This window comes from Danio aesculapii, chromosome 25 (genome assembly GCF_903798145.1).
Source record: "Danio aesculapii chromosome 25, fDanAes4.1, whole genome shotgun sequence".
Lineage (NCBI taxonomy): Eukaryota > Metazoa > Chordata > Actinopteri > Cypriniformes > Danionidae > Danio > Danio aesculapii.
In genome coordinates, this window is record NC_079459.1 from 16582003 (window position 1) to 16599001 (window position 16999).

The 16999-nt window shown below is 34.3% G+C and overlaps 1 protein-coding gene across 1 annotated transcript; it reads left to right on the forward strand.

Annotated features, from left to right (window-relative positions):
- The first annotated feature begins 5913 nt into the window (after positions 1 to 5913).
- Positions 5914 to 16138, forward strand: fam185a (family with sequence similarity 185 member A). Its single transcript, XM_056451872.1, has 8 exons — positions 5914 to 6432; positions 6701 to 6810; positions 12010 to 12102; positions 12401 to 12539; positions 12628 to 12669; positions 12753 to 12848; positions 15535 to 15669; positions 15798 to 16138. The coding sequence occupies exons 1-8, from the start codon at positions 6033 to 6035 to the stop codon at positions 15914 to 15916; spliced, it is 1134 nt and encodes a 377-aa protein (XP_056307847.1). The 5' UTR covers positions 5914 to 6032; the 3' UTR covers positions 15917 to 16138.
- The last annotated feature ends 861 nt before the right edge of the window (positions 16139 to 16999 follow it).

Below are 16999 nucleotides of genomic sequence, written 5' to 3' on the forward strand. Positions count from 1 at the left end.
AAATTAGGGGAAAAAAGTTATATGCAGAATACATTAGATAGTGTTAGTTAAAACATAATTAATTATAAATGAAATCATTAGAAGTAAATAAATATTTTAATGTTATGAAAAAAAATGTTAGTGCCTACAATGTGGCTTTAAAAATATTATTTGATTTTTTTTGTCATTTAAACTTCATTATTATTTATTACTATGCAGTTGGTACAGTTATTAAGACAATAACAACTGGAATAATCATTATAAATAATATTTATATCATTAGTAATTTAAATTATATTAAAATATATTTTATCATGTTAGCATTTTATAATAATAATAAATAATATTAATAATATTAATAATTAACAATATTAATTATAATAACATTTAAGCGTGTTTTGTTTTTCTAAATTTTAGTTTACAATAAATTCTTATTATTAATATTATTATTAATATTATTATCATTTGAACTTCATAATTACCTCTTACTATTGTAGTTAATATTTATTATTAAATAATAATGATAATATGATTATCATTTTAACCTTTTATAATAATTATTATACATTTTTACTATCATATTACAAGAATTTTTATTGTTAAATATTTTTTCTTCATTTATTTATTAAATTAATATTCTTAATGACAATATAATGGCACTATTTATTATTATTATCATCATCATCATCATCATGACATTGCAGAGTTCTAAGTGTTCCAGTGTCAACAAGGACGGAGCTTATGATACAATGTTTTAACCAATTGATACAACATTTCAACCAATCAGATGTGTGTGCAGTAGTATCATGTATATAGCGTATCATGTGTGTATAGAGTGTATATGTGTTGTTTGGATTCCTCAACTGGAAGTTGATGAATCTATGCAACATACACTCCATACATATACACACATGATGCACTATACGTATACACATGATACACTCTATACATATGCACACACGATACACTATACATATACAAACATGACACACTCTATACATATACATACGATACACTCTATACATATGACCACACAAACATGATACACTATGCATATACACACATCATACATATACACTCATCACTCCATACATAATACAATCTATAGACATACACATGATACACTCTATACATTTACACATTCTATACACTCCTGTCAGGGTCTGGGATAGAACCCCGGCAACTGGAAGTTGACGAATTCACACTACATACACTAACATCCACACAACATACACTATAGTGATACACTCTATACATATGCACACACGATACACATACAAACGTGATACACAAACAAACATGATACACTCTATATTTGCACACTTGATACACATACAAACGATATACACAAACAAACATGATACACTCTATACATATGCACACACGAGACACATACAAACATGATACACTCTATACATATACACATGATACACATACAAACAGGTGTGGATTGATGAACTTCCAGTATCTCAGTGGTAATGTTACTGACCTGTCACACCAGAGACCAGGGTTCTATCCCAAACCCTGACAGGATTGTATATGTTTATGTACGAAGTGTATCATGTATATGTATAGTGTATCATGTTTGTATGTGTATTGTGTGTATATGTATAGTGTGTCATGTGTATATGTATAGAGTGTATCATGTTTGTATGTGTTTAATGTGTGCATCTGTATAGAGAGTATTATGTTTGTATGTGTATCGTGAGTGTATTCATCAACTTCCTGTAGCTCAGTATACATTTGCACACATGATACACTCTACATATAAATGCACTCTAAACACATGATACACTATACATATACACATACTATTCACACAATACATATGCAGAAGCAAACATGATACATTATGCACATACACACATCATACATATAAACTGATCACTCCATACATATGCAGACACTATACTCACTATACAAGTGATACACTCCTGTCAGGGTCTGGGATAGAACCTGGGTCTCTGGGGTGAGAGGTCAGTCACCCCACACAACACCATACAACATACACTCCATACATATGCACACATGATACACTCCATACATATGCAGACACGATATATATACACTCTATACATATAAATACACTCCGAACATATGCACACATGATACACTATACATATACACCAAAAAACATGATACACTCTGTACATATACAAACTCTATACATTCACACACAATACAATCTATACACATATAAACATACACACTCCTGCCAGAGTCTGGGATAGAACCCGGCTTCTGGAAGTTGATGAATCCACACTACATACACTGACACAATACATTATGCATATACACTCTATGAATACAAATACACTAAACATATGCACACATGATACACTATACATATACACTCTATACATATGCACCAACAAACATGATACACTCTATACATATACACATGCACACACGATGCACTCTATGCATATACACATGCACACACGATAAACTCCATACATATGCAGACACAATACACTCTATACATATACACACACACTCTATACACTCCTGTCAGGGTCTGGGATAGAACCCGGGTCTCTGATGTGACAGGTCAGTCACATTACCACAGAGCTCCTAAAAGTTGATGAATATACACTACATGCACAAGACGAGCATGGCACACGAGTGCGCACCGGGTGACTGTCACTCCCCTGTGTCGCCGAACCCTCAGCCTCTGGACAGACCCTGCATTTCTACAGGTCTGTGTGCCTCTGGAACAAGTGTCCAGGCATGTCATTGTTTCGATGGATGCTTCCAGTTGCGCTGTGGGGCTGTGTATTGCAGGCATGCAGCTGTGGGTCCTTGGTAGGAACCTGGTTGCATTGGCATTTCAATTGCCTGAAGCTGTTGGCAGTGTATCTCACGCTGTGCCGTTTTTTGCGCTGCTAGATATGCATTTCTTCAGTGAGCCTACTCGCACAGATATTGTGTAAACTGAGGGAATATGAGGAACAGGTCTGTTTATTATGCCTCTCTATCAATCGGACCTGTATTTCAACTCTCCTCATGATGGCCCTTTCCTGGCACATCCCCTGGAAAAAGCTTCTTCTCTGGGACAGGCACTGTTTGGCACCCGCGCCCAGATCTAGGGAACCTCACATATGGTCCATAGATAGAGCGCAGAGGACTTAGGTGACTTACTAATTAGGTGGTTAACGCCGTCACTCAGGCTAGAGCACCCTCTTCGAGGCATGCCTACACCCTGAAGTGGAGTCTATTTGCTGTGTGGTATACTTTTCTCCAAGAATGACCCCGAACATGCCAGATCAGTGTGATGCTATCTTCCTTCAGTTGGCTGGAGCTAAGGCTGTTGGCATTACGATCATTCCCGCAATAACACTTCCTAAACGCTAGCTGGCAGTGAGGTGTTTATGTTCCTCTGTGTCGAGTTTCTTCGCTGGTGTTTTGTTTTTTCTGAATGCTTCCTTAATATACAAGTGGTTCAAACTCGCTTATTTTGAGGCAGGAACCAGCAGACGTGCAACAACTTTAATCTTGAGGTAAACACAAAGCAACAGTCTCCATCCGGAGCTCCTTGTAAACAGTCGACACTTGTAAACAGTCGCTCCGATGGACTTGCGCAACTGTCAGTCCCGCCCACACTCGTCAGCGCTTCCAAGCCAACCAATTACAGAGTTTGCGCTGTGCAGCTATGCGACGAGTAGTTCATTTCTTGAGAGGTGCGCGTCAGCGACGCCGACGGCCACGGCGAGGGCTAGGCGTCCACGCGTAGGTTGCGCTGTAGCATACGCGTGCGCTTGACGCAGAAGTATAAAATAGCCTTAATACATTTGCAGGAATTTTTAAAGGGCCACGGAACCCCCTGTTTCAGCAGGGTGTTTTCACACCTCTAGTTTGGAAAAAGTCAGAAAAGTAGGTGTGTCTACCTCAGTTTAGATGGGAGTGTCGGGGGAGGGAAAGAGGGAAGGTTTTGCATAAAAATGGGAGTTTTCGTTTGGGCACACGCTGATTTTCACAGAAGGAAAACAAACACACAGACGCAGGGGAGAAAGACAGTGACTGTTTAAATGGACATCAGTAATCGAATAATTTGCCATATCAATAATTTGTCGTCTTTAACTGCAGTTTATTAGGAGATATTGCATACGAGGAACTGCTGAAAGAGTGCAGTTTTAATGGAATGTTTTATACCGCACATTGTATAAGAGAAAAAAAACCCTCCGCATTTCTCTGTAACTTAGATGCACTCGGTAGGTAGCGCCAAAAAGCCATGTGTATAGACTATCCTGTCACAAAATGCGGTGAAAATTCTACACTACGGTAATAGTTTGATTGCGGAGTTTACATGTTTACACTCAGAGAGCAGCATTTACAGTGAATCTTTCAGTCCATAAAATTGTAGTGATATTAACGTACTGTAAACTTAGAAATCATTTTGTCTAAAGTATGTCTTTAAAAACTGAAAGAGTACTGCTGTCGATACAAACTTACTTTGCCATCTGAATAAACAAACAAAGACCACTGATCGCTTACTTACCAAATCTGTAGAGACCGGACAATCAACACCAACTGGAACCGCGTCTTTTTAAAAAGGAGACGAGCAGCAAATCTGGATTTCACCATTTCCAGATGCAAAAAGCTCTCAGGTAAAAATGTTCCTTACAAACATATTTTTGCCGCGTGTTGCATGCACTGTAGTCCATACGTGAGTCCTGCTGCGCTCTCATATCGGGAAATGAAAACAAAACCTTCGTTGCAGCACTGACGACCAATTTTTGTTCTTTCACTTGTTTTGGCAACACATGGCGTCTCTCTGCCGTCTGAACACTATAACAGTCTTCGAAGCTGTCATGCATATTAATGAAGTTGCGCTGCATACACAATAGAGCACGCTGATTGGTTTGAACCAATCCTATGGGGGTTGCACGCTTTCCAAACGTACTGTCGTATATTAAATTCCTAGAGTTAACTAGGTGCTAAATCTAAATCTGTAAAAACATCACCTCTCCACTTCAATTCACAAAACTGCACCTTTGGTTATGCAGGTGCGCTAACAGCTCGTCATAACCTCTCACCAGGGGCAAGGTAGGTTCAATCATTGTGGGGTTTTCCATAGATTTCCCCATAGTGGAAGTTTCAAATCAAATATTTTTTTATTGTCACATCATCAGCGGCACGTGTGCTATGATGAGTAAAAAGCTTAGGTGGTGGCTCCAGTGCAAAATACAACCCTGCTGAAAAATCCAGTGGTTTTAGCTGGTTGACCAGCCTGGTTTTAGAGGAGTTTTGGCCATTTCCAGGCTGGTTTCCAGTCATTTCCAGCCTGGTCTTAGCTGGTCAGGCTGGAAAATGACCAGCTAAATCCAGCTAAAACCAGCTTGACCAGCCTGATTTAAGCTGGACATAGTTGGTTTTGGCTGGGCTCCCAGCCTGGCTAGGCTGGTCAAGCTGGAAAATGACCAGCTAAAACCAGGCTGAAAATGGCTGGAAACCAGCCTGAAAATGGCCAAAACCCCTCTAAAACCAGGCTGGTTGACCAGCCAACCAGCCTAGGCTGGTTTAAGCTGTTTTTTTCAGTAGAGAAACTGAAAATACATACAACAACATACTTCCCAAAAACAAGACAATGTACAATTGGCAATGTTGACAGCAAGAGGGTCGTGGTACAAAAATAAAATTGGGATTGGGCCTTTGAACTCTGCAATATGAGGATGTGCCCATCATCATCATCATCATTGTTCATTCGTTGTTGAATGTTTATTTTTCGTTATTTGAGCCATCGTTCTCGTACTGACAACACTTCACAATCTATTTAAAGATGAATGACACCAAAGTCCCTTTAAGGTGTATTCTATAGTTTTTTATGATGATACATCAGTTGCACTCAATGAACTGTCAGTTGATGGACTTCATTTCCCATAATTCCCCTCGCGCGAATCTTTTCGGTGCCTGTCATCGTTAAGCGCCGCTCGTGTTACCCCGTGATATAAACATTTCCACTACGCTTTTCCTACTGCAAGTAGCGTTTATCATTGAACTGCAATGCGTACTACTTTACTTTAGTCTTCACAACATAAAGTAAAGCTTTAGTTATGTTTGTTTGTGCAGTTACACGGCGGTTACGTCACGCTGCATGTGCGTCATTATTTCAGAGAGTTTTAAGCCTCTCTCAGGTTTCCCGGAGTTATACAGATGCTCCCGCAACTGTGAAACAGTTAAATAAACCTATAAAGCATTGGGAGTTATTAATTAGTCCTTTTACAAAGGTTAGGTGTCATTTAGGCTGTAATATATCCGTAAAGTCACTGGACCCACATACTTTTCCAGAAGCTGATCGAGCCCTTATTACTGTGCACGTGACTGATCCCAATCAAACTGTTAATGTGGACAGATTTCATGTTCAATATGATGACCAAAGCAGTGAACTTGAGATTTTGGCCGACGAAATGGACAGCGATGTCACTGTTGAACTGACAGCACCTATTAAATGTGGTAAGGATCTAAATTCAGACTTGTAATCTTATTAAATGGTGTATTATTAATTTATGTATGCATATATACATATTAATAAGACGTATGCCATTGCTAGCTTATTTTATTAAAAAATATTTCTGATATATTAAGTACAGTTCATTTTTTAATGCTATATTGTTTGTATTTAACATGCAGACCCTCATAAGTAAAGTTAATGCAATTAATAAGTCAACTTAAATTCATAAAAAGACATGTGCATCCTTTTAGTCCCTGTTTATCCCTTCAGATCTCCAAATCAGGACGAAAGACAAAGGTAATGTGAAGATCCAGAAAATGGAGAGTGACCTCTGCCATGTGCACACAGAGAGAGGACACTGTGTCCTCAAGTCTGTCAAGGTAATACTTTTTATTTACATTCTTATAGGAGAATTACCAACCTACGTCGCACATGACATCACACGGGTTCAACCGCGCCTACCGGTTAAAAAAAAAAGGCCGGTTACAAGACATTTTGTGTTGTGCGATAAGATGCCAAAATCGACTGTCCAAAAAAAAAAAAACTACGTTTTTACCGCTCACCACACTGCTTTTAATGCCAACCGCAGACGTCTTTGGCTAACAGCCATCAGAAGAGCTGAATGGAGTGAGGACCTAATTAAAAATGCTTAACTCTGCAGTTCTCATTTTATACCAGGTAAGTTCATGCTATGCTGAATCATACACATTACTTGTTTTTGATCGCAGCAAAGATTTCAGCAAATAACTGTGCTTATTACTGGGTGACGAGCTGTTATAATATGCTGAAAGCATTATGTAAATAATAATATGTAATCAATATAAATTATCTCTAATGCAACAACAAACTCTGTACCGCATTGGATGTCATACCCTCGCTGCAAATGCTAGCGCTCCCAGTTTGTTTGTTTTTTTGCAACCTTGATGTACGCACATCCTAAATGTTTACAAACCGGTAATTCCCTTATTAGCTTTTAATATTGATATTGAAAAGTATAGGTTTTGAGATATAAAATATTATATTAACAAAATTATTAAAGCGATATCTATTTTAATATCAATCATTCATTTGAAATATCACATATTAATTTGAAAATTCTTTAAATAAATCATATATTTACCAAACATATTAGAAAGTATATTATTAACAGTCTATTACATATAAAAAAAATCTTCATACAGTATATAGTAAAAATCTGTATATTTGCATTCATTTTTAAGCAAATAAATGCAATAAAAATAAATATATCTAACAAAACAGTGTTATTGCAAATGACGTTGAAAACGAATTATTTATTTGTTTGAAACAATACAATAACACTAAAACAATATTACATCAACAACAGAAATCAGTCCAAGGCATATGAAAAATGTGGAAAATATAAAAGCTTTTATTCACATGGCTAATCCTTAAAAAAAAAACTACGCGTTTCGGCCTGGAACTGCCTTCATCAGGGTAACGTCTAGAGTTTTTTCTGAGTACTAAGGTCACATGACTCATTTAATTATCTCAACAACACTCAAATCATATAACAAACAAGGTCAACTATCATCATTAATTCAGCATTGATAGAGGGGAATAAATATACATACACATGCAAATATGAACAAATAAGCAAATATGTACATAAAATACGCTTAACCATGGCATGTACACACACATATTCATATATATATGTATATATGTATATGTGTGTATATATATGTGTGTATATATATATACATATATATATATATATATATATATATATATATATATATATATATATATATATATATATATATATATATATATATATATATAAACATGCACACATAAGAATGCATATACAAACACATACAGTTGGAGTCAGAATTATAAGCCCCCCTTTGATTTTTTTATTTTTTTTTTTTAATATTACCCATGTTATGTTTAACAGAGCAAGGAAATTTTCACAGTATGTCTGATAATATTTTTCTTCTGGAGAAAGTCTTATTTGTTATATTTCGGCTAGAATAAAAGCAGTTTTTAATTTTGAAAAACGATTTTAAGGTCAATATTATTAGCCCCTTTAAGCTATAGTTTCCAATAGTCTACAGAACAAACCATTGTTATACAATAACTTGCCTAATTACCCTAATCTGCCTAGTTAACCTAATTAACCTAGTTAAGCCTTTAAATGTCACTTTAAGCTGTATAGAAGTGTCTTGAAAAATATCAAGTGAAATATTATTTACTGTCATCATGGCAAAGATATTAGAAATGAGTCATTAAAACTAATATGATTAGAAATGTGTTGAAAAAAAATCGTCTCTCCGTTAAACAGAAATTAGAGAAAAAATAAACAGGGGGGCTAATAATTCTGACTTCAACTGTACATATTCAACAATATATGATAATAATCTGTAAAACATCTCTAGAAAAACTGTTTTACAAAAAAGGAGAAAAATCTTATTGTAGAAATACTCTTGTAGAATTATAAATATGTTCAATACCAACAATTTTTAATGAACTGGGATTGCCATGACCTTAATTTTTATAATGTAGGGCCAATGGATAATTAGGGATTACAGGTAGATATCGCATTTTTATGCTCAGCAATCTCAATTTTAATTTTCTCTTACTCATTCCTATATAAAAGCATCCGCACGAACATTCCAGTCGATATACAGAACAACAAATGTAGTATTGCAATTAATAAATTAATTGTTCTTGAATTCACGTCCTGATGATGGATCTCTAAATATGTTCATCTTAAGTATGTTATCACAATGATTGCAATTACCACATCTGTAGTTTCCTGTTGTTTGACTAAACCAAGTATTAGTCTTCTTAGTGGAGAGATGGCGTCTCACAAGTTTATCTTGAATGGTTGGAGCTTTTCAAATTACAATAGAGGGGAATAGAGGTAAAACTTCCCTAAGATGGGGGTCACTCATCAAGATATTCCAATTACTTTTTACAATTCTCTTGATTTTGTTTGCCTCTGTACTGTATTGTGTGACAAAATAAACAGAACTTTCTGACTGATTTGATTTAGGTCTTTGTATTAACAGTTCTCTGCTGCTATTTTTTACTTTATTATAAGATTTATAAATTACTGTTTTTATAGCCACGTTGTTTAAATCTGTGAATCATATCTTGTGATTTAATTTCAAAATCTTCTTCTTTATCACAAATTCTTTTCAACTTCTGAAATTGTCCAAAGGGGATATTTTCGATCACCATGAGGGATGGAAACTATCTGCTCTAAGGATGGTATTTCTGTGAGTTTCTTTTCTAAAGATGGTGGTACTGTATGTAATTTTCCAGTATTATCTGTAAAAATATTTAAGTCCAACAAATTCATTTGAGTAAAATCCAAACCAAATTTAGATCCAAATCCAAACTGAATCTCAAATTTGCATTAGTAGTGTTTAATAATGCATAAAAAATCTCTCAAATCTGCCTCTAATCCGGACCATATCAAGATTACATCATCTATATATCTATCCCACCACACAACACCACTCAAAGATGGATTGAATCAGAATATACAAATCTCTCTTCCCATAATCCCAGAAATAAATTTGCATAATTTGGGGCAAAGCAAGCTCCCGCTGTTCCCTTAATTTGTTTATAAAATTGATCTTGAAACAGGACAACAATATTTTTTAATGTCCATTCAGGCAACTGTAAAATAAAACATGTTGGTGGTTTTTCTGCTGGTGGTCTCTTTTCTAGATAGTATAACAATGCTTCTAGACCTTCTCTATGATCTATATTTGTATATAGTGATTCAACATCCATGGTTGCTAGTATACAGGTTTCAGCACGTTGCATTTTTTAAATAGTGTTTAGTACCCGAGTTGCGTCCTGAATGTAAAAGGGCAGATCTTTAACAATCGATTTTTAAAATAATCAACAAATTTTGAGGCATTCATTACCACTAATTATGGGTCTGCCAGTTGGATTTTCCAAACCTTTATGTATTTTAGGCAGCATATAAAAAGTAGGACTTTTAATAATGACAATCTTATTATTAAAAGAGCGGACAAAGGTGGTGCTGTCGTGGTATAGGGCAGAGATGGGTACATCAAAGAAGCCTTACAACAACTACAGAACTGTGAGTATTATAAACCTTTGAAATTTGATCTATAGAAAAGATAAAAATGGAACTGATGGTAATACTGACATATGCTAAAACCGAAGAATGAATTACACAGAATGAGTTTGATTTCTTGTTGTCAAAAGATTAGTGGGAATGAATCGATCACAGAACCTGCCTCAAAATTAGATTTTTTTTTTTTTTGATAAAATCGATTGTTAAAGATCTGCCCTCCTACATTCAGGACACAACTTTAATTATAATTCTACAAGAGGAGGAGACAGGATGAAAAGATGAAAACAGCGAAAGACTTTTTGGAGCTATACATTAAAAGCAACTAGATTTCCAGGTTTAAATGGCAAATTAGAGTAACCTCTTTTTTTATAGATGTTTTACAGATTATTATCATATATTGTTGAATATGTGTGTGTTTGTATGCATTCTTATGTGTGCATGTTTATATATGTGTATGTATATGTATGTGCATATGTACATATGTATGGGTGTATATTTGTATGTACATGCCATGTTTAAGTGTATTTATATTTACATTATTGCTCTATATATTTTTTTCATATACATGTATGCATGTGTATGTATATATGTCCCCCTCTATCAATGCTGAATTAATGATGATAGTTGACCTTGTTTGTTATATGATTTGAGCGTTGTTGAGATAATTAAATGAGTCATGTGAACGTAGTACTCAGAAGAAACTCTAGACGCACATGATCACTGTTACCCTGATGAAGGCAGTTCCCTGCTGAAATGCGTAGGTATTTTTAAGGATTAGCCATGTGAATAAAGGCTTTTTATATTTTTCACATTTTCAGAGTGTCTTAGACTGGTTTTTGTTGTTGTTTTGATGAATCCCTTACCCAAAAAGCACAGACAAAATATTTGAGCTACCCCTGAGTGATTTTTGTTTGTTTTGGAACATTATTACAACTTAAAATAACAGTTTTCTATTGTAACTGTGCTTGTAACTACTATATGTTGTAAACGTAAACAGTCATTTTTAAAAACTGTTTAAAAAAAAAACTTGACAATTTGTTCCCTAATATTTCATTCCTTTTTTTTACCATAAACTTCTGTGAGCATATGACTCAATAATTCATTTGTTATTTGTACAATATTCATAGAAGGATTTCTGTTTTAATAAACACTAACTACCTGTAAAGTTTTGGAGAAAGTAAGACTAAAAAAAATCAATACAAGTTTTTAGCCAGTAGCAAAATTAATCAAATCAATCATTAGCAATTAAAGTGACAGTAAAGATTTGTTTTTACTTAAACTTTCATCACAGAGTTTTCTCACTAAAATATAAAGCATTTTATTTAATATAAAATATAAATCATTATTAATAATTGAGCATCAATAATAAAAATGTATAACTGAGCAGCAATTAATTTCTGAATCTAAATGATTGAACCTCCCTAATTTAATATATCATAAAGTACTAAATGTGATTTATTTTTCATGTTTAATGTTTGTGATTTTTTTTTTTTTTCAGGGTCATGAAGTTCAAGTTCAGTCCACAGGAGGAAACGTCACTGGACTTCACACCATACATGGGAATGTAGATATCGGCACATCTGCAGATGGTGTAAGTAGTAGATTTACACCAACCAACCAGCCAGACAATTTATTAGGTACATCTTGCTAGTATTGATTTGTAAGTGTACTATCCCTTTAAATGATCTTTCTCCACCATTCATATGTCGTCAGTAGATGATCTTCGTGTTGCTGTGATGTGATTGGCTGATTGATTAGATACCTAAATAATTTTATTTTGACCACATCTAAATAATGCTGCGATGTGACTGGATAATAAGATGCTAAATAACATTTATTTAGCTGCATAAATTGTGAAATTATCTTAAATCTTTGTTTTTGTTCTCCAGAATGTCGATATTAGGAAAATTCAGGGAACCACAATGAATCTCTGCACAGAACATGGTGATCTGAAAGTTAAGGCCATCTACGCTGAGACCACCTCTGTGACCACTTCCTCTGGGAACATCCAGATCGGTCATGTACATGGTGAGGGAGGGCGAAGAAGATTGTTAAAAATCATCTTAAAGACCTGATGTACACCGCTTTAAAAACAAGAACTGTTACTGTTTTACAGGTCAGGCTCTTGTACAAAGTGAAACCGGAAACATTGTCATTGGTAAGTGCGAAGCAGTGTGAAGAAGTGACAATAGATTGTTATTGTCATTGTTTATTGGAATAAGAAGTTTTCTTGCATCACAGACAGCTCAAGTGGAGCCCTGAAGGTGTTTACAGTCTCTGGAAACATTGACGTTTATGTGGGCCAAGATGGAACTGCAGAACTTCACAGTCAGGAAGGTATTATTATTATTATTATTATTATTATTATTATTATTATTATTATTGTATGTCAGAAAATAATACAAAGATGAACCTGATATAAGCATTGCAAACCTCATTCAATAACGTTACATTATGTGGAAAACTGTTATTACATTTAAAAATATATTATGACATTGAGCTCAGGATTTTATTACCTTTTGAGGAAATTATTAGGGTATGGAAATTATGATATAGTACTTGCATTATGTTCAGTTTTTACATTTGATGCAGTTATTATATTATGAGTTGCTACAGCATAACTTCATCCATACTTTTTTTTAAAATGCATCTTTAGTTTGTAAAATAAATTGTACTTAATAGTACTTACTGTATATATTTCAGCTAAATTTACAGGTTGTTCGTGGATCCTTAAAAGTCTTAATTTTCATAGTATAAAAATAAGGCTTTAATTAGTCTTAAAAAGGTCTTAAAAATGCAATCGAACTGACCTCATAAAGAAAATTTTGAAATCTACTTCAATCTCTTCACACAGAACAACATAGAGGGTCTGCAATAGCTTATACATTAACAATTATAAACACAGTAACAAATACCGTACATTAACGAATTAAGAACTAGAGATGCACCAGTCGACCAGCAAAGGACCAGAATCTGACGATTTTACACATGACCAGCTTGGCTAGTGACCTTCACGCAGTGTTGTCATAAAGACGTGCATGGACCCTCACAGCCGCATATAATGTGTCATTGATGCCACAGTGTGTAAGTGGCACTATGTTCTTAATGTGATTCATTAAACCCCTTAAAATGTCAATTAAGCCTTATTATTTCTAAATTGTTTGCTACATTTCATATGACCATAAAACCAAAGGGCTTTATTTTAACGATCTATGTGCAAAGTCTGAAATGCAGGGCGCAAAAGCATTAAGGGCGTGTCCGAATCCATTTTTGCTGTTTTAAGGATGGAAAAATATGCTCTGCGCTGCGGTGCATGGTCTAACAGGGTTGTGCTTATTCTCTTCATGAGTTATGGGTGTAATTTGAGCATAAATCAATCAGAGTCTTATCTCCCATTCCCTTTAAGAGTCAGTTGCGTGGAGCCATGCCACATTTGCTATTTACATGGCAAACTTTATAAGTAGAAGAACTGAACGCTTCACTAGTGAGAAAACAGTTAAACAGACCATCCGCAGCACAAGGATAAAGAATGAGCCTCCTCCAATCGGCCTTTACTTTCACTTTTTCTCTTTCATGGATAAGAAAATGGTCTTGTACGCACAGACATCCATTAGTCTACATAATTAATTTAGTTTGTTAAGTGCAAAGATTTGTTTCAAAACTATTTCTAAATTCAGTTTTAAATGTCAGCAAACGAATGAATGAACAATAATAACGAAGTGTGGTCAAAAGTTATATCCAAACACGCATGCTATTCCCCATGTGGTCCAAAAAAGTGGACAAATCTAAGCTTTTTTTCAATAAAACAAATATAAATATGCATATAATAATTAATAATAATAGCATTATACAAAAGCAAGTTGTCGTAAATAAACTGAAAACATCCCCCTGAGATTTTTTTTTTTTTTTTCATGTGTAAAGGGTATTTGCGTATTGCTGTACATCCTGCATGTTTTAAGCAGTGTTTAAGCGAGGCGCACAACTATCGTGCTCTGTGCTGGACTTTAGACCTGCTTTCAGCTGGTCTATTGCACAGTCTATTTTAGTTCCTCAAAATAGCAACTCACCAACAATGCACCTTAACACACCTCTTTTCTAGACCAGAACACCCATGAGTCCACAAAGTGGCGCTAATGGATTTGCTATTTAAACAACGTGGCGGAAAACGGGAAAATTAAGGTTGCGTTGAACTGAAAATTGCAACACGTCGGTGAAACACGTCTTGCGCCTTATTGCGCCGGGTTTATGATAGGGCCCAAAGTGTGTGTGGAATAGAGATAGTTACAATAGTATGCTTTATATAATCTTATAAAATGTCGTACTGTAAGTAGTGAAAATAATTTTATAACCATATTACTAAATATAAATTAGTAATAGTATGTATAAAGGATGTGTACACACATAAAAGCATAAAAGAGTACATCCCCTTTCAAAACGAATATTTATATTCATTTCTCAGTGGATAAGTATTTGGATTATCTTTAGGAATAGAAAGATAATACATTTCATACATGTCTTTTATGATTTTCTTGATTTTTGTCCTGTTTATTAACATTTTATTTTATATTTTTCCTAAATATTTTCATTGCGGTGAGCTAATTTTTGCACTTTTATCTTAAGTTATTTTGTTGAGTAGTTTGGTATTGACTTATCTAATATATATTCCCAAATATCTTATTGTATAGCATCCTATAGAAAGTATTTATTTAAAATAGATATTTGTAAAGGGAGTGCTGAATTATGTTGGCCACTGTATATATTGGTAAGACACATATCATCAACAGTTTGTCATATGGTAACAATCTTAGTTTGTTAATGATATTTGAAGATATAATTCATACACTTTACATTATATCAAATATATAAATAACGCATATTAAAGTAAGATACTATAATATGTGCAGGTGCATATTTTGACATGAGGAAAATATTGTTTCATAGTTGAATCGTTTTCTTTCTTTTTTAAATAAATGAAACCAATCTGAGCTACACATTTTCTATTGGATTCTATTATCTGATCCAGGTGCAGTGAGTGTACGTGTGCCCTCCACTATGAAGACAGCAGTGCAGTTGTGTGGAGTGTCAGTTAGCATCAACTCTGATGTGACATGTGAAGAGACTGAACGTGTATCAGCTGAAGGCAAGACAGCAGTCACAGGTGAGTCTTCAGACTTTATTTTCATTGAGTTTTAAGTCTAGATCTTATCCTGAAACCTAAAATTGTGACTGGTTTAATTGCATTGTTCTAATATATTCTGTTCAAACTATTCTGTGTATTCTGTTTAGCTCATTTGAATGGCAGCACATTTGAGGAACGGTGGATAAAAGCCACAGCTGAAAAAGCTGCTGTAAACCTGAAAACCCAGAGCTGGTTTGAAACCCTCAGACTCGGTGCTCAGAGTTAAAACCTGCACAGAAGCGTCCGGGACCAAATATTGGCTCTGTCCAACAAGATACTTCAAATACAGTATAGTTGTGGTGAGATACAGTAGTGTCTTGAAATACGAGTGAGTGAAAATTACACATTTGTGTGTCATTTGAGTTAAACAAAATAAAAAAAAACTAAACAAAATAAAAATAAACCACTGATAACATGTCTGTATACAGTATTATGCTAAAACAATACGCATAATAAAAAATACAGGATTCTTTATTGTCACATTAATTTAATTAGAATAAACATGTATTTTGAAATATTACAATTAAAAATGTTTTTTTTTTACTTATTTTAAATATTTTTCATGTTCTTTAATATCTGTTCAATTCAGTGTCATCAATTATTTGTTACACCCAATAGCATTTTATTATTAATTTTTTATGTATAATTCTTTGAAATAATTTGATATTTTTGTATTCATAATAAGAAATAAGTGAATAAATATAAATTTTAGAGTTTGACATGATATGTTTCGTCTTAGAATAACACAGCCCTACATAAATGAATTCATTTCTAGAAGCAAATAAAGTTTTGTAGAACTTATTTGGTAAAACAATGTTAAATGTATTGTTATAAAGAATTATATATTTAATACCCCTCAAAAGCCTCAAATCACATAGCAAAGAGTCAAAACTACATAACAATCACAATTCAACCCCTGACTGTATCTCAGGTTTTTTGAGGGTAAATGGCATTAATTCAATGTTGGCCATTGTTTTATCCAACACAATCTCACGGCAATTCGTAACTTTTTTTTTTGTGGCTAATTCGTATGAATTCGTACGATCTAATTTGTACATTTTCGTACGATTTGCTCATCCCCCAATGACAGTTGGGTTTAGGGGCGGGGTTAGGTGCCACGCCTCTTTAAAATTTTACAATTTCGTACGACTGAACTTGTACGAATTAGCTACTAAACTGACAAATATGTATATATAAGACAGCAACATCTTATTTAATTAATTTATTGATTTATTTATTTATTTATACAGGGACAATGTACAACATGACATGCTGTACCAGAGTTGGCTATAAAGCTAATTTACATCTG